General features: G+C 41.1%; 1 protein-coding gene across 3 annotated transcripts; it reads right to left on the reverse strand.

Annotated features, from left to right (window-relative positions):
- Nucleotides 1-10,312: 10,312 nt before the first annotated feature.
- On the reverse strand, nt 10,313-21,876 carry TLR3 (toll like receptor 3). 3 transcript variants are annotated; one of them, XM_014479210.2, is made up of 5 exons: nt 21,569-21,876; nt 18,616-19,067; nt 16,922-17,113; nt 12,197-14,046; nt 10,313-11,154 (listed from the first exon to the last, which is right to left on the reverse strand). In XM_014479210.2, exons 1-5 carry the CDS (start codon nt 21,597-21,599, stop codon nt 10,926-10,928), a joined length of 2,754 nt encoding a protein of 917 aa, XP_014334696.2. In that variant the 5' UTR covers nt 21,600-21,876; the 3' UTR covers nt 10,313-10,925. The 3 variants fall into 3 exon arrangements, with proteins under 3 accessions (XP_014334696.2, XP_005899066.2, XP_070220280.1); XM_005899004.3 differs by having other exon boundaries at nt 21,559-21,876; XM_070364179.1 differs by lacking the exon at nt 21,569-21,876 and adding an exon at nt 21,003-21,443.
- Between the last annotated feature and the right edge of the window lie 636 nt (nt 21,877-22,512).

Raw genomic sequence — 22,512 nt, forward strand, 5'->3', positions numbered from 1 at the left:
CAGGCGTGCTGCAGTCCATGGGGTCCCAAAGAGTCAGACAGACTGAACTGAACTGAACTGAATCAAGGAAGTGAAGGAATTTGGAAACAAAGGAGGAACAATCAAGAAACAATGGTGCAGCAATTAAAGCAGGGTCCAGGGTCCTCATCAAAGGACACACAGACCAATACCTCTGAGTTCTTCTGAAAGAACTAAGGTCTCCACCCATGTGGAGGATGGTAACTTCCAGCTGAGTCCCGGAACATCTCTTTTATCTTGCAATCAACCAAAGAGAAGAAAGTCACACATCCTGTAGCCCGCACCCAAAGCCTATAAAAACATTTCGCTGAAAACCATTGAGGGGTTTGAGATTTTTTGAACACAAGCCACTCATTCTCCTAGCTTGGCCATTCAGTAAACCTCTTTCTGCTCCAAACTCTGCCCTTTCAGATTCTTTGGCCTCATTGTGCATTGAGCATATGAACTTCTGTTCCATGACACTTGTCAGTCTTGCAAAAGACTGATAAATTGAAATCTTAAAACATCTTCAGAACCAAGGTAATTGCTGGGGGGTGAGAGGGGGAGGAAAAATCCCTGAATCTTCATGAAAAACATTTCACAAACCAAGACGCTCCAGAAGAGGAACAGAGAGGAAACTAAAGAACTAGTTAACAGTTCTCTAAAAAAAGTTTGCAACTGTAGAAGAGGAAGAAAATTATTTTTCTCTCTACACCTTAGGTTCATTGGGCCCTAAATAAAAGACTGAGAAAAGAAAGATTAACAAGAGTAAAGTTAAGAAGCTTCCCAGTAAGGAAATAATATTTGTACTATTTTTCTGTAACACCAGCTAAGATAATGCATCAGCAAGAGAAATTGAAAGTGTCTGATAAAATATTGATAACAAATACTTACGTACAAAGAATTCACAAAAGCCTAGCTCTCCACTTGAAGCAGAGCATATGGCAGTTGACACCGGAACAGATCGAACCACTGGCTGGGATTACAAAGCACATACTGATCCAGAGGAGGAAAGTCACCCGTAGCAGAGGTTTTCAGCTAGAGTTTGTCCTCTGTGGACAGACACTCCAAGATGAAGACGGTAGTAGGAGGATAAGAGGAGAGGCTGAACCCTGCCGAGATGAGATAGAGACGACATAGTCTTCATTCTCAAGGTCAAGGGGAGCTTCCTGCCTACACTTGTACAGAAAGGCTCGGTGGAGGTCAAAAAGAGTGTGCTGATGCCAACCTACCCATGGGCCTCTTCCCTGGAATCCATCTTGGCTAAGAGATGCACGCCCAGATAGGAGGACCCTGAGCTAAACCAAACAGACTCAGAACAAGGCCAAGCAAGGTGACTGGTCAGAGGAAACCCAGAAGAAACGCCCCATGTAAGAGATTCAAAGTACCACGAGGGCATGACTCCCTGCCTCTGCCCCGTGTGCCTGCTCACAGGGACTCTTGTTCCTCCTAATAAACACTTGACTTTTTTCACTGCTTTCCGTTACATTGTGGGAATTCATTTCCACAAAGCTGACGGGCCAGGGGCCTTGTCACTGGCCCCCAGGTCAGCGCTCTCACTCTGAGACCTCATTCCATCTCTGGTCAAGAATCAAAATGGTGCTTCAAGCCGCTGCAGGCTGGAGTGACTTGAGATTTAGAAGACAAGGGAAAAGGACTTCGCATTTCCAGGGGCAGCCAAGTGTGGGACAGTAAAGACATGGGGAGGGCAGTGGAAGACCGCTGCTAGTGAGGTTTGTTACGCTGACCTTTTCATGGTGCCGTCTTATCTCCTGTTACTGCTGACCTTTTCATGGTGCCGTCTTATCTCCTCCCGGCTCCCGGTTCGGGAGGTTTTTTCGCGGGGGAGGCGGTTTGTGGTGGGGGTTCGCCTTCACATGGGGATTTCTGTTCTGCTTTCAGGCAGATGGTGGTGGTGGGGATAGGGATGCAGATTGCTCATCCTGGTTGTCCTTTTCTCAATTGCTGTCAGCTCAAAATGACCCTTATGCCAGTGTCACACATTTTGGAGTGGTATACAAAGCATGACGGGCATAAAATATTCTTACCTTTGACTTATAACACTTTAAATGTTTAAAGTTCAGTAGATTATAAAGGACACGATGCTTATAGTTCTGACTTTTAAAGTACAGCAAGAAAAGGCCACTGTGAGGAAAACTGGTTTTAAAAAGCACAGAGATAATTCATATGATAAATTTAAACAGTTTTCAAAAACGACAGCACTTTTGGGGAACTGACTCATCAATTTTCCAGGAATACAGTCAAGGACCCTCTCTCTTCGGACTCCTCCAGTGGTCATTTCTTTGTTGTTATGGTAACTGGCCATAAGCTTTCCCTGGTTACTTAAAGCCCTGTGGCCAATGAGCACACAAGGAAAAGCTGAAGATTAAGACGGGCGTCACAGAAAGGTGAGTTCAAGCACGGTTTTGAATATTTTATTGATTTCGTTTTTAATTTGGCAATGTTACATGGCATGTGGGATCGTAGTTCCCCAACCAGGGATGGAATCTGAGGGCTCTGCATTGGAAGCTTGGAGTCTTAACCATTGGACCACCAGGGGAGTTCCAATATCTCCTTTTTTTTAAAGATAATTTCTCATATAGCATGGACAAAATGTCATAGTGTGTTAATTACTGTCCAAGCTGTATATTAATAAATCTGCCTTTAAGGGGCTTATAAATATTATAAAAAATAATTACACACACACACACACACACACACACATTAGATTAGGGCTTCCCAGGTTGCTCTGGTAAAGAATTGTCCTGCAATGCAGGAGACACAGGAGATGAGGGTTTGATCCCTGGGTCAGGAAGATCCCCTAGAGGAGGGCATGGCAACCCATTCCAGTATTCTTGCCTGGAGAACCTCATGTTCAGAGGGGCTCGACAGGCTATAGTCCATAGGGTTGCAAAGAGTCAGACAGGACTGAAGTGACTGAGTATGGATGCATGCATATATTAGATAATAATAGATTATAATAACATATAATTGGGTTGTTTGTACTTTTGTACCTTTGACTGTTGTGATGTAATGAATCTGCTAATATCTCTTTGAGATCCTGAACAGTAACTCTTTTGGATTGCTGACCTGAAACAAATGCCAGATATTTCTTCAGCAAAAATGAGCTAATTTGGGATCAGCATAGAATTGCAATTGGGGTCCATAACCAGGGTGAGCCACGTGCAAGTTCCCACACAGCAAGAGAAGGAGACCATCTTTCTAGGGAGGAAAAAAAACCCCAGCGAATTAAGGAGAGCTGTAGTAAACAGAGTCCCTGACTTTTCATTGGCTGAGTCCTTGCCAGAAAAGAGAGTCTTTCTTCTTCCTGTTTGGCTCAGCGATCCTCAAGGGTATGACAGCGCCCTCTTCTGGTCTCTGTTTATTAATGTTTTACGGGATAAATACCCACAGGTGGGATTGCAGGATCATTTGATACTTGCAGTTTTTTGAGGAATCTCCATATTATTTTCCATAGCAACTGCACCAGTGTACAAGGGTTCCAGTCTCTCCACAACCTCACCAACACGTGCTGTCTTTTGGTTTTTTCAATAAAATCCATTTCAACAGATGTGAGATGACACCACACTGTGGCTTTGATCTGCAATTCCCTGATGCTGAGCATCTATCCATACACCTGTCGGACTCATCTCACACCATACGCAATAATCAATTCAAATGGATGAAAAACGTAAACATTTAAGACCTGAAACTGTAAACCTACTAGACGAGAATACAGGGGAAACCCTTCAAGACCTTGGTATTGGCAATGATTTCACAGATAGGACCCGCAAAGCACAAGCAACAAAAGCAAAAATGGACGAGTGGGACTACACCAAACGAAACAGCTTCTGCACGGCAATGAATACAATGGAAAGAGTAAAGAGCAACCTACAGAATGGGAGAAAACATTTGTAAGCCGTATATCTGATAACGGGTTGTGATATTGTGATTTATCATATGTGATGGCCTTTGTTCATTTCTGGCACAGAGCTAAAGCCCTCGAAATTCTTTCAGTGAGAAGAGCAATGGGAGCAGCTTTTGTTGTAATATTTGGTTTCTTGATCTCAGTTCCTGAAACACTCAGAGCCATAAAAGTGAAGCTTGGTGTCTTCACTTTTCACCACAACTGGCTTTAACTTAATGAGATGATGTGGAAAGAACCTAAGGATGGGGGCTGGGTGCCAGCAGAGCTGAGCATGTGATTAGAGGTTTGGAAATTTCAGTCGCACCTCCACATTCTGGGTAGGAGGGGACTGACACTGAATTCAGTCACCAGTGGCCAACGATTTAATCAATCTTGCCCATGTAATGAAACCTCCATAAAACCCCCAAAGTACAAGGGTTAGAGGGCTTCTGGGTTGGCAAACACCTGTAGATTCAGGGAGAATGGCTGAACTCCAGGAGGGCATGGAAACTCCACACCCTTTCCCCATACCTTGCCCTGAGCATCTTTTCCATCTGCCTGTTCCTGAGTTATACCCTTTTATAATAAACAGGTAATCTAGTAAGTAAAATATTTCTCTGAGTTCTGCAAGCCACTCTAGCAAATTAATGGAACCCAAGGAGTTGGTACTGGGAACTCAGATCCAATCAGGTGATGACTTTGGTGTGATTTTGTCTGAAGTTGGGGGGCAGGGGCAGTCTTGTAGGACTGAGCCCTCAACCTTTGGGGTCTGACGCCCTCTCCAGGTAGATAGTGTCAGAATTGAGTTGAGTTACAGGACACCCAGCTTGTGTCAGAGGACTGCTTGATTGTGGGAGAACTCACCCACACCACCACACATTAAAACTGGTTTTAGAAACTTTTGGAAATTAATTTCTCAAATATATAAGGAACTACAATTCAATAGCAAAAAAAAAAAAAAAAAAGGGACTTCCCAGGTGGGCTAGTGATTGAGAATCTGCCAGCCAGTGCAGGGGACACAGGTTCAATCCCTGGTCCAGGAAGATCCCGCATGCCGTGGGCAAATAACCTGTGGACCCCAACTACTGGAGCCTGTGGGAAGCCACTGCAAAGAGAAACCTGCACGCTGGAACTAGAGAGTAGCCCCTGCTCGCCACAACTAGAGGAAGCAATGATGACCCAGCCCCAAATACATAAATAAACAAAAATGAATGATAAAAAGAACCTATTTGAGAGATTAACCAGAACTTCTGTTTCCTAACCTCAGTCCTGGACCATCCCTGAAATACTACCTTCCCTCTGTAGACTCTGCTATCCTGTCCAGAACTCGCCTGGTGTCCCCTAGGGAGTGTGGATCTGGTGGTAGACAGGGGTGTTCCTCTCTCTTCTGGGCGAGGGTTGATCTTGGGAGCACACGCCCTTTAAGGCCAGGGAATGTTGTGAGCCGCCAGAGATAAGTTACATCAGGAGAGGCTGCAGAATCACTGTTATCAGGAAGTCTAGAGGGATCCTCTGTTTCTTACCACTGCTTAGGTAACTGGCTCTCTCTGAGGAAGGACGATCTCATTTGACCCAGTGTTTATCCCAGTCAAGGCTGCTTCACACCAAAACAGCTCCAGCAGAACAGCTCTTTAAATCCCCCTGCACCGAAGGGTTATCTTCAGCAAATGAGTGGAGAAGAGTCTCTGATCTGAGAGTCCCCTCTGAGGCCACAGCCAAGACAAAGCCCTTTTTTTGACCAGGGCTTTGGGTTTGTACAGATGCCTGCATCAGTAACAGTGGGTCCTAAGGTTGCCCCTCCTGTGACTCCTCCCAGGCATTCCTGGTGTTTAGGAGCCTGAGCCCGTTCTGTCCAAGAGTACTTGATCTAAGACAAAGTTCTATAACTCATCCTACGGAGGAGGCATGTTTAGGAAGCTTGTAAGTTTCAAGGGTTAGGTCTCTTCAGAGGAGATACTGGCCCCAGATAGCTGAGGTGCACATCAAAGGAATGATTTCAGTGATCCCAGACTCTTGCATCTTCCCATGCATACTGTTCAATCGTTCTGTCGTGTCTGACTCTGCAACCACACGGACTGTCGCCCTCCAAGCTCCTCTGTCCACGAGATTTCCCAGCAAGATAACTATTGTGGATTGCCATTTCCTTCCCCAGGGGACCTTCCCAACCCAGGGATTGAACCCTGGTCTCCTGATTGGCAGGGAGATTCTTTACTGCTGAGCCACCTGGGAAGCCCATAGACGGAAAAGCCCTACATTTCTTAACTTGAGATATCTGATTTTCTTTAATTAACAAGTATCTTTTGACGTTCAGACTATCCTGTCTTTGTTGTAAAACTTCTCTGAAACCCGGCTCCTCCCTTCACCTCCTCAGAGCAGTTCTCTCGGGGTTATTCAAGGTGCTGCTTCCCAGGCTTGAAGTTCTAAAAATTCCCGCCGAATAAAACACGACTCAACTTATAGGTTGTGAATATTTTTTAACTCGACACCTGCTTCAGTTAATCTCCATCCAGGAGTCTGTTTTCTGGGGAACTGACTTAAGATAAAAGTGAGCTAAGAATTCAGAACAGGTTTCCCAGGAATTCTCACACAGAACTGGAAACGTTTTTCCATCACTGAAAAGTGCCATGACCCCTCCCTCTTGACTGTTTGTTAAGCTGGTGGGAGAAAGTCACAGAACCAGTTATTCACCTGAACAATAATTTGGATTGAAACTTGGTTGCAAGAGCTAAGAATGGCTGATGTATCACCTGGTGTACTTAGTGCCTAGTGATCAATTGATTATCATGCTTTGCTATTTTAATACAGATTTATATATTTATCGGAAAAAATAAACGCTTCAAATCCCCTTGTGTTATGTGAGAGTAAGTCTGGCTTGTGTGGACTGTGAAGTTATAAGTTATTCTCCTCTGTTCAACGAGGTGTCATGTAAATCGAAGTCACAGGCCCCAAGAGGGAATTTTATGATAATTTCTCATTTGTCTATAGAAATCCACCAAGTTACAACTTCAAAATACCGTAAGCGCTTCCCTGGTGGTTCAGTGGCTAAGACACTGAGTACCCCATGCAGGGGACCCAGGTTCCATCCCTGCTCAGGGAACCAGATGCCCGAATGCCACAACAAAAGACCCTGCGTGCTGCAACTTAGACCAGGCACAGCTACATCAAAATAAATATAAGAGACAAGCAAAACCAAAACAAACACAAAATACCTAACCCCTTAAATCTAAGCTCTTCTGCTATGCCCTCGGCAATATGGTTCCATCCTCTGCATACCCTGACTATCTTCCAGCACCAAGCCATGTCTCCCTCCTTCCCTTCCATCTTACAATTCATTCTGCCATCTTCCTTGTCACTCGCCAAAATCCTTCCTTGGCCAGGTCCATCTCTGAGCATCCCTTCCCACCTCAACTCCTATTGCCCCATTTCCTACAGTGCATCTCAGACCCAACTGTACCCCCACAGTGCTTAGCATGGGGTTAGGCACATATTGGAGAAGGAAATGTCAATCCACTCCAGCATTCTTGCCTGGAGAATCCCATGGACAGAGAAGCCTACACTCCATGGGGTCCCAAAGAGTCGGACATGACTTAGTGACTAATTATAGGCATGTGTAGCTAGCTCTTCAGTGAATATGATTTTTAAATAGCTATATTAATGTTTAATTTTCATACCCAAAATTTACCTGTTTTAAGTGTATGATTCAGTGATTTTTAGTAAATTTACAGTGTTGTGCAATCATTAACCTCAATCCAATTTCAGGACATTTTCACCACCCACAAAAGATCTTTGATGCCCACTGTCTCTAGGGTTGGCAAGAAACTTATTTTGAGCTCTTCATTTGAAACATCTTTACATTTTCTCAGGATGGCCATCAGTTACTACTGAGACCCTTTTACAAATAATCCAAGGTAGTATTTTAAAAAGTAAACATTGTTAAGTAAATGGTGTTGAAAACCTCTCGTTCTCACAAATGGATTGCGCCTACTTCTTACTGCAACCTAAAAGGTGTCATTTTTAAATCTCAATACCTAGGTTTATTTCAAACTCCATGTTGTTGATTCAGCTGGATTCTGTTCTGAAAGTGAAAATGGGAAGGAGTTGGGGTGAATGGCTTACATGATGACATCCTGAGCACATTCAGACAAGTCAGTTCAACTGTGGAAATTAGGTCAGACAAACATTCTTTTCTGTACTCCCTTTGTCTTAAACCCAAGGGGGATGGACTCCCCCGAGAACAATTAGAAAGGTCAATCTGCAGAAGAACCGGCTGCTGCTTCCTGTGTAGGTCAAACACAAGTCAAGGCTTATACCTTTTATTAGTTATATTTATATTCAGTTAAACTGGTCATCCCTTGTACAGCCTAACCTCATAAATATTAAGCAACTTCTAAAAAATGACATTTGAACTCAATTTAAATTGTGCCCCTGTGATCAATGACTTCATAAACAAGGAAGAGAGAAAACGCAATATTACTTCCTGCTTTGCTTTTCACAAACTGATAATATATTGATAAATTCATAATAGTGAAAGTGAAAGTGAAGTCACTCAGTCGTGTCTGACTCTTTGCGACCCCATGGACTGCAGCCCACCAGACTCCTCCATCCATGGGATTTTCCAGGCAAGAGTACTGGAGTGGGGTGCCACTGCCTTCTCCGGGAACTTACTTTAGAGTCATTTAAAAGAGAAAAAATTTTGGTAGCCTGAAAAATCACTAAATTGAAGTATTTAAAAGTGTTTTGAAGTTGTTACATTTTGTAAAAGTTTGTGAATATAACTTTGTCCAGCTCCAGCAGCCAGACCTCAAAATGTTTCAATGAGGTTGGGAGTATTGATAACATACAAAGTGCATCAAGAAAAAAGCAGTTGTGATTTTTATTTTATGATGCCAAAATAAAACAGGGTTCTTTCACAGATGGGCTTCCCTTGTGGCTCAGCTGGTGAAGAATCCGCCTGCTATTTGGGAGACCTGGGTTCAACCCCTGGGTTGGAAGATCCCCTGGAGAAGGGAAAGGCTATCCACTCCAGTGTTCTGGCCTGGAAAATTCCATGGACTATATAGTCCATGGAGTCGCAAGAGTCGGACATGACTGAGTGACTTTCACTTTCACTTTTCACCATTAGAAAACAAATCTTTACAAAAAACAATAAAACTAACATCTCAAGCATAAGGGTGGCATATAAATGTGAGAGTGAAAATGAATTCTCCATATACTCATGTTGTTGTAGAGTTCTTCAGAACCAGCAGTACAGCGAGTGTACTTTATTTAGGATTACATGAACCTACCCTGTACTATTTAATAGTTCTGTGTGTGTATATATACATATTAATATGAAATATAGAATATTTAAATCAAATCTCCAAAATGTGACATCTCACATGCTTCCTAAATTCAGCAGACAAATGAGTGCTTCAGATACAGAAAATATCTCAGCATGATCATTTCAACTCTCCCTTATATTTGAATACCAGAACTATAAAGGTTTAAAAAAGCTATTCACGTCAATTTCCAATAATTAGACCCTTTTTAAATTGTAAAATGAAAGTAAAACAAAACAATCATAAGAGTAACTTGTACACAGGATACTTTTTAAATGGTTATAATAATATAGTCTACATGAATATATTATACCACAATCATCATCACTAATGATATATGAATAATTCAGTTCAGTTCAGTAGATCAGCTGTGTCCAACTCTTTGCAACCCCATGGATTGCAGTGCGCCAGGCCTCCCTGTCCATCACCAACTCCCAGAGCTTGCTCAAATTCGTGTCTATTGAGTCGGTGATGCCATCCAACCATCTCATCCACTGTCATCCCCTTCTCCTCCTGCCTTCAATCTTTCCCAGCATCAGGGTCTTTTCAAATGAGTCAGGTAGGAATAGTTAACATTTTGTTAATCACTATAATTTTCAAGATTGGCAGGCAGAAAATCCCAGTGGAACCAAGTGAATTAGCCAGGGCCATCTCCTGAGTCTGTGACCAGGATAAGACAATATTTTGTTTCCACAAAGCCAATCTACTAATTAACCTTTGGGAAGTAAGCCTTCCTGAAACACTTGTAAGCAAAAGAATTGTTTTTTCTAATGCCTCAGAAATCCAAATATCAGGAAACATAAGTATTCATTAAAAGATTCATTGTATTAAGTAATCAAAATGAAGAATAAATGTTTTTTGTCCTGAGTATATGGGATTCCCAGGTGGCACAGTAGTAAAGAATCCGCCTGCCAAGTCAGGAGGTACAAGAGACACGGGTTTGCTCCCTGAGTCAGGAAGATCCCCTGGAGAAGGAAATGGCAACTCACTCCAGTATTCTTGCCTGGGAAATCCCATGGACCGAAGCTCCCAGACACGAGGTCAAAAAGAGTCAGACACCCAACTCAGCAACTGAGCACACACACATGTGTACACTAAAATGTAATTTAATATTTAATAAAATCAACACTGCAACAGGCACCACTAAAACACAAAGTTTGCAATTAAAAAATTGCTGTAATTAAACTTTTAAAAATATAGGTGTACGTTTTACGTTTTACCCTTTCACAACTGAAATAGCATTGTACCCATTAAAAGTCATATTTTATTCTTAGTGCATCCAGAAAAAAAATAAATATATTTATCACAAACCCTTATATACCTCTAACTTTTCTTAAAAGTCATATTTTATTCTGAGTGCATCCAGAAAAAAAATAACAGATATATTTATCACAAACCCTCATATACCTCTAACTTTTCTTTAAATTGAGGACTATTTCAAAACTGTTTTCATAGGCCTCAGTAACCTGTGTGTTCATTAGTAAAAGATATTCTTATATGTTTATTTTGGGTCAGATTATGTCAATTGGTAACAAAAGGCCTGAAATAGGGAGACATATTTCCATAGAAGAGACATAGTGGTGATATTCTTACTTATGAATATGAATGAACAGATTTATGTTATTGTCAAGGAAAATGTAAATTTACCATGGAACTTTTTTAAATTAGGAAACTTACTCCTTTAATTCAGTCTTTAAATAAATTTAATGTGCTGAATTTCTGGACCCAAGTGCTACTTTCAATTTATGATGAAAAGCATTTACCCGTTCTTTCTGAACCGGCCAATTCAAGATGCAATGAGATTTAAACATCCCTCTTCGCAAACAGAGTGCATGGTTCAGTTTATAATCCGGAATCTCCTCAAGAAAGATCAATATAATGGAATCCAGATTTTGTTCAATAGCTTGCTGAACTGCATGGTGAACCTTGAATCTAAGTTAAAAACATTATTAAGTCATACATCAATACACAGTTTTTAACAGCCCAACACTCTAAAATCTAACATTCTCCTTGTAATTAACTTTAGTCTTGTCACTAAAACCCAGGTTATGTTTCTTCTTAATTTTATTTTTAAAATACTTTGAGTTGTGAGTAATAACGTTGCTGCTGCTGCTAAGTTGCTTCAGTCGTGTCCAACTCTGTGCAACCCCATAGACGGTAGCCCACCAGGCTCCCCCGTCCCTGGGATTCTCCAGGCAAGAACACTGGAGTGGGTTGCCATTTCCTTCTTCAATGTATGAAAGTGGGAAGTGAAAGTGAAGTCGCTCAGTCATGTCCGACTCTTAGCAACCCCATGGACTGCAGCCCACCAGGCTCCTCTGTCCATGGGATTTTCCAGGCAAGAGTACTGGAGTGGGGTGCCATTGCCTTCTCCGGAGTAATAATGTTAGTAATATTTAAAAGCTCAATTCAGGGGCTTTCCTGGTGGTTCAGGGACTTCCTTAAGGACTCAGCCGCCTGTAATATGGGACGGGCAGTTTGATCCCTGGGTTGGGAAAATCCCCTGGAGAAGGGAATGGCTACCCACTCCAGAATTCTTGCCTGGAGAATTCCATGGACTGTAGAGTCCATGGGGTCGCAAATGGTTCGATAGGACTGAGCGACTTTCACTTTCCTTCTGGTAGTTCAGAGGCTTCCCTGGCGGCTCAGTGGTAAAGACTCCACCTGCCAGTGCAGTGGACATGGGTTTGATCCCTGGTGGGGGAACTAAAGAGTCGGACATGCCTGAAGTGACTGAGCAAGCATGCACAGGGGAGCTAGGATCCCACTTGCTGCAGAGAAACTAGGCCCACATGCCACCAATTGCTGAGCCCATGGGCCACCTAGAGAGCCCATGCACCCCTTTAATGCATGAACAGTCCCGACTGCTGCAACTAAAACTGGACACAGCCAAATCAATAAAATAAAATTAAAACAAAATAAAAGCTCAGTTTAAAGATAAGAATACATTTCAAATGTCATAGTGTTCACCTACCTTTTGCATAGTGGATCTTTCAATAGATTCTGTGTTACAACGAAAATAATTTTTCTGCTCCTTCTGATGCTGTTCACAATTGCTTCAAGTTCAAGGACACCTGCCTCAAAGTCCCTTTCTTCCAGACAAAATCTGAGAGTATGATCTTCTTCCTCCATTGGGGAGAAGTGCTTCCAGACCCAATCCCTATCTTTATAGGCATGAATTATATATGCTGCATATTCAAACTGCTCTGCTCTGTCTATTTCTTTGAAACCGAGAACTCGATGCACTGAAACATTCCAATAAAAAGATATCCTCCAGCCTTCAAAATGGATGAGCAGTACAATAAAGATAAAAATCAAAAGGATATTGATGTTAATCATGAAAAGGAGTTCAAATGGGGCGCTGTCTTTGCAGGGCGATACATCGAAAAGCATTACTGGGTAACCATGGTATTGGGGCGGAGTGTTGCAGAGGTAATGGTTCGACAGTTCAGAGATGTTGGTGTGGGTACTATTAATCCAATTAACAAACCAGGCAATGCTTTCACAGGTACAATCAAATGGATTAAAACGCATATCTAAATAACTCAGGTTCCTGAACGCTGGCCCAAAAACAGTCTTTTGAACAGATGTTATGAGGTTCTTCTGAAGGCTTAATGACTTCAGTGACACTTGATTATCAAAGACAGATTGTGGAAGGATATTTAAATTATTCATTCCTAAATCAATACTCTTCAATTCACGTAAGTCCTTGAAGGCTTCCACTGGGATCTCATCAAAGCCATTAGACCCTAAGTTAAGGATGTGGAGGTGAAAAAGGCCCTTCAGAAACTGAACAGGGCCGCCAGGGTTGGCATGCTTCCAGAGCCGAGCTAAGTTGTTATGCTGCAAGTCCAGAATTTCTAGTTTCTCAAGACCCTTCAGCAACTCGTCATTTATGTTGGCTATGTTGTTGTTGCTTAGATCCAGAATGACCAGGTTCGGAAGAGGGCGAAAAGGCGAAGGGGAGCAGTCCACATTTTTCAGGGCCACCCTTCGGAGCATCAGTCTTTGAAGGCTTGGAACTGAGGTGAAAGAGTTGGTGGTCAGCTCTAGGTATTTGTTGTAGGAAAGGTAGATTTCGACAATATTGTCTAGGCCTCTCCATTCCTGGCCTGTGAGTTCTTGCCCAATCTCATTAAGGCCGAGGTCAAGGACCTCCAGGTGCCCCAACCAAGAAAAAGCACCACTCTGAATTTTTGAGATTTTATTTTTGGTTAGGTTGAGTAGGAGCAGAGGACAACCAGCGAGCGATAGAAATGTCTCATTTGTTAAAGTCCGCAAACTTGAGAAGGAGTTGGAGAGACTTAAAAATTTCAGCCTCACCAATCCCGTGAAAGTATTTCTTTTTATGCCTGGAAAGTTGTTATCGTCCATGTTGAGGTACTCCAAACATTTTAGCCACTGAAAGGAAAAATCGTCAATCTTGGGGAGCGAAGTCAGTGAAATGCTTTGTCTAGTAAAAGACCGTCTCAAGTCCAGGCGTCTCAAGTTGGAAAGCCCATAAAAAGAGTGAGAAGACAAATGCTCTATGTTATTATACTCCAGAGAGAGGTATTCGAGATGTGGAAGCCAGGCAAAGGAGTCATTACCCATCACACGTAAGGAGTTACGGGAAAGGTCCAGCGTGGTGAGATTCGTCTGCTTCAGTCCATCGAAGGTCGTGTGGCTGATTGTGTCCAGCTGGTTGCTGCTCAGGGACAGATTTTCAATGCTTGTGTTTGACAGTTCCAAGCAGAGCTTCTCTGTGAGACTGGGGCTCAGCTTGGCATTGTTCAGAGAGAGGCCAGATAATTTTCCAATGGCATGAAAACACCCAGGAGAGAACTAAGAGTGGGATGGAAGAAGAGGTTAATATTGAAAACACAGCAGTCTGTATGACCTTTGGAAAACAGGCACAGTTCTTTACTCAATTTCCTTTCCTCTCTCACCACCTCCTCCGGGTTTTCACTCCATCCTCTCTCTCCCAGCTCCTTCCTCTGTGCCTGGGTCACCCGCCTCCTGCTCCAGCCTGTACTTCCATGGTCACTGGCCACTACTCAGCACCCACATCTTGGCCTCCCTGCCACTTCTTCAGAGGGTCTTCCCTGATCTCCCAGACTAGGTTAAGTGGCATCCCTGGTGGTTCAGACAGTAAAGAATCTGCCTGCAATGCGAGAGACCTGGGTTTGATCCCTGGGTGGGCAAGATCCCCTGGAGAAGAGAATGGCAACCCACTCCAGTATTCCTGGAGAATCCCATGGACAGAGGAGCCTGGTGGGCTACAGTCCAAGGGGTTACAAATAGTTGGACACGACTGAGTGGCTAACACACACACTTAGCCCTTTTATTTCACCACACTGAGTATAACTGTAATTAGTAAACTCTTTGCAAAGTAAGCTCTGGGGCAGATGCTGTTTCTGTCTTGGTGATCACTGCTCTCAGTGAACACCCCGGAATGAATGAGCGGACTTTATTACCACCCATTGACCGAAGTGTTCACTGACAGGCACTTTCCCTTCTGTGACTCTGAGCTCCATTGACACTCTCTGTTTTTCCAACAAGTTTTCTCCTGACTATTTCATTTTTCTGTTTCCATCTGCCTTCTGCTCTGCCCCCCAGTCCCTCACTGGAAGCCTTGGCTGCCCTGGGACTCAGTGCTGGAACAAGAGGGCAGAAGGCAGGAGAGAAGGAATCCAGAGAGGATAGATCAAGTCTACCAGGAGTGCAAAGAGGCTCTGGTTTCTAGCATGTCACTTCTGTGACCTTAGGGCTAATGGAAGAAATAACAAAGACATGGAAGAAAGTGTGCTTTATCATAAGTGAGTCAAAATACAAAACAGGAAAATGATTAGATTCAGTTTAGTCGCTCAGTCGTGTCCGACTCGTTGCGACCCAATGAACCGCAGCACACCAGGCCTCCCTGTCCATCACCAACTGCTGGAGTCCACCCAAACCCATGTCCATTGAGTCAGTGATGCCATCCAACCATCTCATCCTCTGTCACTCCCCTCTCCTCCTGCCCTCAATCTTTCCCAGCATCAGGGTCTTTAATTAATTAAGGGTCAGATTAATTAAGGTAAATCTATATGATAGGGTTATTTTTCTGTCACTAAAATGAAATTTTTGAATAACTCTTAATGACATGGAGGATACTCATGACATGATATTAATTTTAAAAGGCAGGATGCACCATCATCCTCAGAGAAGCAATACAGCACAGCTGGGAAGAGTACATGCCCTAGTCTAACACTTGCAGAAACTCAGCTCTGTTACCAGCCCATCACCTGAGATTCTGGGTAAGTTCCTTAACTTTTCCTCATCTCAATTTACTCTTTTTTTTTTTTTTAAGTTATTTATTTATTTGGCTGTGCCAGGACTTAGTTGTGGCATGCAAACTCTTAGTTGCATCACGTGGAATCTAGTTCCTTGACCAAAGATTGAATCTGGGCCCCTTGCACTGAGAGTGTTGCGTCTTAGCCACTAGATCGCCAGGGGAAGTCCCTCAATTTACTCCTGTGTAAAACCACGATAAGCATAAGTTAGTTACAGAACTGTATAAAATTAGGCTGTATTCCTTTGCTAATCACCTGAAACTATCACAACATTGTTAATCGGCTATATCCCAATACAAAATAAAGTTAATAAAAAAAGAACTTGTCACAATGCCTGACACATAAGTACTGTATGAATTTCAGTTGCTCTGTTGTTATTTCTTTTATTACATGGAGAAAAGCTGGATACAAACATATCCAAATTCTAACACTGGTTGCCTTGGATCGTGGGGATTTGGATGATTTTTTTCCCTCATTACTTAACATCTTTTACATTTATTTATTTACATATTTCTACAATAAATGTTCTAAACAAAAAAATGCTGTTCAAAACGAACACAAATAGCTTGAGTAAGATATTTAATTATTATCTCAGGATAATTTCATTCACAGTCTCTTTTTTTATCTGAAAAATCAACATAGCTTTAAAAAAATTTGATTTTGCTTAGAATTCCCGATACTCTTCTTCTTGGTTTGTAAAGGAATAAAATACAGACATACCTGTATGCAAAAATCATTAGCAAATTGATGGTCATAGACCCCCAAAAAAAGGTTAGGTTTACTCCGTTATAGGAAGATGTTTGTAAAAATATAATGCAAGGTATCATTTATCGAGAACTTCCTACATGCCAGAAACTGCTAAATTCTTCCCCACACAGCCCTATGGGGAAGTGTAATTACTATATCCATTTTAGATTTAGGGAACTGAAGTAGACGGAACTTGAATCATTTGCCCAATTACATAATTGTTAACAGATAAAGCCCAGACAGGGAGTCAGCTAACCCAACTCTAAAGTCTGTGCTCTTAACCATCATACTATTATTAACTTTTCCAGGACTTCTGTACAAGAGGTAGCATTATTTCCACTTTATAGGCAAGGAAATTAGACCAAGAAAAGTATGTAAGTTCCCCAAGGCCAAAGTTCTGGTCTGTAGTGGACCCTCCACTTCTTTTTGACAGCACAGCCCCAGATTCTGGATTCTAATAGCTACCAAACTCACTTTCTTGTGAGGCTGATGGCAATGGCCCAAAGCAGTATGTGTGAAGGATTTCTGGAAAACATGACAAAGGTTATCATCCCTTCCTCATCTCTAGCTTTAGATTCTCATCCATATGAAACAATTAGGGTGTGCCCACACTGAAAAGTACAAAGGAATTTTTACCTTACCTCTTTGATTTGATTTGATGACAACTCTAATCTTTTTAAAGAAGAATTGCCAAGGAAATCAAATTCTTCTGGTGTTAGTGAAGAAATTTTATTATTTGATAATAGAAGCTCTTGAAGGTTCTCCAGTTGGAGCTGAGTTCCTAATTTAGTAGATGATAAGCCATTATGAGAGAGGTCTAATTTGATTAAATTCTGAGGAGGAAAAAAAATATGTATGTAAGTTATAGTCTTGGCATCAAAAATGGTTCTTCTAAATGTACATGCATCTTAGAAATAACTGGACAGCAAAATAGCACATCTCAATTATTCTCTAGAAAACTGTAGGAGTAGTAAGAAATCCTGATTGTTACTGAAAACACCATTGCTACAAAGATGAATTTCTTAATTCAAAGAATTTACTTCTCTTCCAAAATATAAGGACAAGTTTTATTTGTCATGATGTAAAGAATATTCTTAATAAGCATTTTACTTATTTATAATAAGCTTTCATTTATGATGTAGGAAATATTCATGTCGCTTATCAAGTAAATAGTCATGCATTAGTCTTGAATCTAAACAACAGAAAAAAAGTTGAAGAAACAGCGTCTTAAGAGGCATGAAGAGAATGTTACTGGCCACGAAATTTTAAAAGGATTTTTATATTGAGAAATATTGGTGGTTGTGTAAATTTTGCATCCTGACTAGTACAGAATACTAATTTTTATTTGTTTCGTCTGTGCTTTGGGATGTTTTACCATTTCGTGCTACTTTTGAATATGTAAACTTCCACTCAGGTAAAACATAAGGAAAAGCTGATACATGTTAGGGCAAAGTCTTATGTAATGTCTATTAATAGCATAAGCCTTCAATTTATGTTTTAAAAATAAAAATAACATCTTGCAAGCAATTAACCAGATTTTGAGGTCTTTGAGTCCAAAGACATTTCTTCCACATCAACATCAGGCATGACAAGAAAGCATTTCAAGTCTCCAGCTATCCAATGAATCATTTTATAAATATGTCTAAGCGTATTAAATGTGTTCATTATTCTTGGTATCTAAGGCCAAGGGATGCTCAGTTTTTTTGTTAGCCCACAAAATGAAGAAAACAAAGAGTTCTGAAAATAACCTTGATATAAAAAAGCACTTAATAATTGCCTCAGATTTAGCATACATTTTGCATGGATTTACAATTCAAGCAAAGTGCTGACAAGAAAAAGGTGGTAGCCATTGGATAAGCAATACTGTAGAAGATTTCATAAATCAAAAGGAGATAATTTTTAGTTGAACAATTTGCTTTATAATGGGTCAATTTGTTAACTTTATTTAAATCAGATTTTGGACTCGACACTTTTTCATACCTGCAGGTGCTAAATCAGCAGTACTGAGAGTTTATTTGCCTTTCATCATGGGATATTCTGATTCGTCTCCACATCTTATATCTAAGTTCTGTTTCAAGTGGAAGGATGCAAGAGAGGAGAGTTCTTTATAATTAAGATTGAAACTGACTTAAGACAGTATTTGCTCTTTTGAAAATATTTCCAATCATAATGGCCATATTTGAGTGTGGGGTACCCCTCTTCCCATTTATGTAGATCAGACTTCTCATTCTTCACCTCGATAGCTACAAAGTCTAATGATGCATAAACGACTTGAAAACAATATTTGATAATATATTTTTCATTTCTTACATGAAAATGTTCATTTCCTTCTTACCTTCAGGTTTTTAAAGGGATCGTTTTTAATTTTTTGGATTGAGTTGGACATTAGATGGAGTTCAGTCAAATTCATGCAGAAGATAAAGGTTTTATCAGAAAGCTGAGATATCTCATTGTGTTGGAGGTTCAAAATTTCCAACCAAGGGAGACTTTGACACAGTTCTGGCTCCAGCTTTGAGATGGAGTTAAATCCCCCATCCAAGATAGTAAGTTGGCTGTATCTCGTAAAATTGGCAGGTGGCAATCTTCTGAGTTGATTATGGGTGAGATTCAACACAGTTATGTTTGTTGGGAGGTCATCAGGTATTTGCGTCAACTTCAGATGACTGCAATCAGCTACTTCATGTCTAACAGTACATTTGTGGGCAGAAGATGTACACAGTATCCAACAGGTCAACAGTCCCGAAAAGAAGTGGATATGATAAGGCAAAGGTCTGCTCATGCTTTTGCCTTATAAAGAAAAGCATAGACATAATGGACAGCATTAATAACATACGCTTTCATATTCATTGGTTTATTCCTTGTAATAATATGCAACCAAACGTGACTATGTGTCCTCTTGATACTCATAACATTTATGATAAACAAGTATGTTTTATACAAATAATACATCAAGTGGACTGAATCAGCACAAAAAACTCACAAATGGAACCCACAAACTCTCCCCTTCCCTGGTGACTCAGTGGTGAAGAACCTGCCTCCAATATGAGAGACCTGGGTTTGATACCTCGGTCAGGAAGATCTCCTGGAGGAGGGCATGGCAACCCACTCCAGTATTCTTGCCTGGAGAATCCCCATGGACAGAGGAGCCTGGCAGGATACAGTCCATGGGGTCACAAGGAGTCAGACACAGCTGAGCGACTAAGCAAAGCACACGGCACAGTTGCAAACTTCCAAGGTGAACCTCTTAACAGCTTCTACTTTTAATTCTCATGGTCACTTACACAAACCTGAATGATATCCTTATGTTTCCATTTCTTTATTTCCAGACGTTAAGTAGTTTCTTCCCACACCCCAAAAAATAGGGAACTTAATTATATTCTTTCCTCATCCTCTTCACATTTCTCATTAGTTATTTTTTATTTCATTTAATCTATTGTTACATTTCTCATTTTAAAACCTATTCCTAAAACTCTTCTCCTAGTACCATAAGGGTAGGACCTCTATTTACCAGTTCATAGGCACAGTCCCTGGAGAAGGCAATGGCACCCCACTCCAGCACTCTTGCCTGGAAAATCCCATGGACGGAGGAGGCTGGTAGGCTGCAGTCCATGGGGTAGCTAAGAGTCAGACAAGACTCAGCGACTTCACTTTCACTTTTCACTTTCATGCATTGGAGAAGGAAATGGCGACCCACTCCAGTGTTCTTGCCTGGAGAATCCCGGGGATGGGGGAGCCTGGTGGGCTGCCGTCTATGGGGTCACTCAGAGTCGGACACGACTGAAGCGACTTAGCAGCAGCAGCAGCAGCAGCAGGCACAGTCCCCGAAATACACTCCCCTCCTTGTCTAGGTGACATTTACTGCTTCCAGAAGGGCAACAGCTAGAGATCAGAATTACTGAGAAGGATTAAGCCATTTATAAAACATGTAAGGACTGAAAGACATTCCCAGATCTGGAGATAACACTTCATCTGCTAGAAAAGACTCTCCAAATGCCAGGCAGGGTGAGTGAAAAAGGAAAAATACACATACTCTTATGAAACTTCAGAATTGTGATCACTCACCAAAAACATCCTAAAACTCTCTAAGGAGAACATATATGATCCATTACTTCCACAGGAAAGAGATCCTGATGGCTACAAAGCTTTTCACCAGCAACATAAGTCACTAGAAAACAATAGTGATAAGCTTTCAAAACATTCATGGGGAATAATTTTGAACCTCAAATTTCATGTCAGGCTGAACAATTAAAGATAAGGGGAAAAAGCATTTTGAGATATGCACAGACTCCATAAGTTTATAACTAAGCAACCTACATAAAGGACTTTAATTCTAGAATGTACTTCGGTAAAACAAACAAAAACACAGCGAGAGAATGAGATGAGAGTGAAGAGCTGATGTTTCATGAGATGTAATAGAAACAAAGAAAGGCTGAAAGAGATGAAAAGTAGATTCACTGAGCCTTGCAATTTTGGAAAACCTAGGATTATACATTTCTTTTTCCAAGTGAAAGACAATAATGTTTGGGACATGGCGTCTGGAGGCAGGCTGCTTAATCCTTATTTATAGTTTGGCTTGTACAGTTTGGTTTGTAAATTCACAACATTTTCCCCTAAATTTACGCAGACACACACTAACATGTAATCCTACTTGAAAATTTGGAGCCAACTTCCCCAAACCAGTACTGCCCGAGGCTGATCAACCCACATTTACTCATTTCTGACCTTTCTACACGTCTGGACATTGTTCCATGTCTCATCTTCTTCCATTTTCCTTTTTAGGCCGAAGAAAGCTGTTTACTCACTCCTAGGAAAGCCTGAATGTTTTCTCATAGTCAGATTCACTATCGAATGTCAGCCCCTATCTCCTCTCCAGCCAACAAAACTGAGAAAAGGAGGTAAGTTCTTTAAAGCTCAGAAGGCTTTGTATCTTTAAGAAAAGATATGATTTTTTGTTTGTTTTAAGAAGGCGGGTGCAAAATGATTTCTATCACTTCCTCAGTGTGCTTTCCCACTACAGAACATCACAAAGAAAAAGAATACCACACAAAATGTTTCATCACGTTAATTAGAAATTGCTGCTGTCACTTGTTCTCTGTGTTACCATACACTTCTCCCCACTCCTTCACCTTCTCCCCTTTCCTCTGTTCTCCTTGTTGAATGATTCTGACTCCACTTCAAGCACCAGATCAAATAAAGACCAAAGAATGTTCAAACCAATGTAATTCTAGCTTTACCCAACATGAGAGCTCCTATCCCAGTAAGAATGTAAAAAATGTACCTTCACTTACTGTGACGACAGCTGACCGTTCCTTTTTTCATTAGTCCAAATCCAGTTCGTTTTCCTCTGGGGAATGTGCTGCAGTTTTGAAAGTGAAACTAAAGTTAAAAAAAAAAAAAGCTTTTCTACTTGGTACATTCAAAAGAAAAACATCACAGTCTCAGAAGTGTTTTCTATTGCTTCTTAAAAATGTCTTCTTTTTCCTTTTCCATGTACAGTCCCTTCGGTTTTATTAAAAGGGTCACAGACACAGTGACAGAGAATGTTGAAAGAATTAAGACTTCACCCTTTGATATGAGCAGAGCTAATACTCTAGAGGTTGATGAATATCTGACTGAGAGTGAATTCCTCTATTTTTTTTTTTTCAAACTGAAGTCTGATGCATGGCTGTCAGAAATCTAGTAGAATGTGATTAGAGGAACAGAAAAAACCCTCAGTCCCTAATTAAAGCTAAGTACTTTCACTTCTCTTATCTCACTTTATCTTTTCAGCAACCTTGGAAGGCAAATAATATAGAAATTAACCTTTTGATGAAAGAGACCAAGTTTCACAGTAGAGTAAAACCTGGCTTTGGCAAAGCCACGAGCCAGTCCTAACTCATTCTGTTCCACTTTACATGGTCAGACTCTGTTAGGGAACAAATAGACACATCGAAAGAAAATTCAGATTCGCTATTTAGTTATCAATTAGCTTTACTGACTTCAACTAGTGTAAGGAATATGCTTGTCAAAAAAATGAACACATCTTTTTCATTGTTAATGTAACATGATACGATTAATTTTTTTTTAATTACTCAATTTTTTTTTAGAGTTGGGAGGTAAGTTTGCTTGGGGGTAAAATGAGAAATGCAGCCCGGGAGATAGCATTTTAGATAGCTCTGAGAAACTATTCAGAGGAGGCAAGAGGAGGAACTAGGATATATGGGAGTTTTCCAACCAAGTGCAGGTAGTCAGG

The sequence above is a fragment of the Bos mutus genome, chromosome 27 (assembly GCF_027580195.1).
Source record: "Bos mutus isolate GX-2022 chromosome 27, NWIPB_WYAK_1.1, whole genome shotgun sequence".
NCBI lineage: Eukaryota > Metazoa > Chordata > Mammalia > Artiodactyla > Bovidae > Bos > Bos mutus.

Bases quoted from the DNA above. Each gene is read 5' to 3' on its own strand.
- TLR3 (XM_014479210.2), bottom strand. From the start codon at position 21,599: ATGAAAAAAGGAACGGTCAGCTGTCGTCACA. The intron at 17,114-18,615 runs GTAAGAAGGAAA...TTTCCTCCTCAG, and splicing joins ATCCCTTTAAAAACCTGAAG to AATTTAATCAAATTAGACCT. The intron at 11,155-12,196 runs GTAGGTGAACAC...TTTTTAACTTAG, and splicing joins AAAGATCCACTATGCAAAAG to ATTCAAGGTTCACCATGCAG.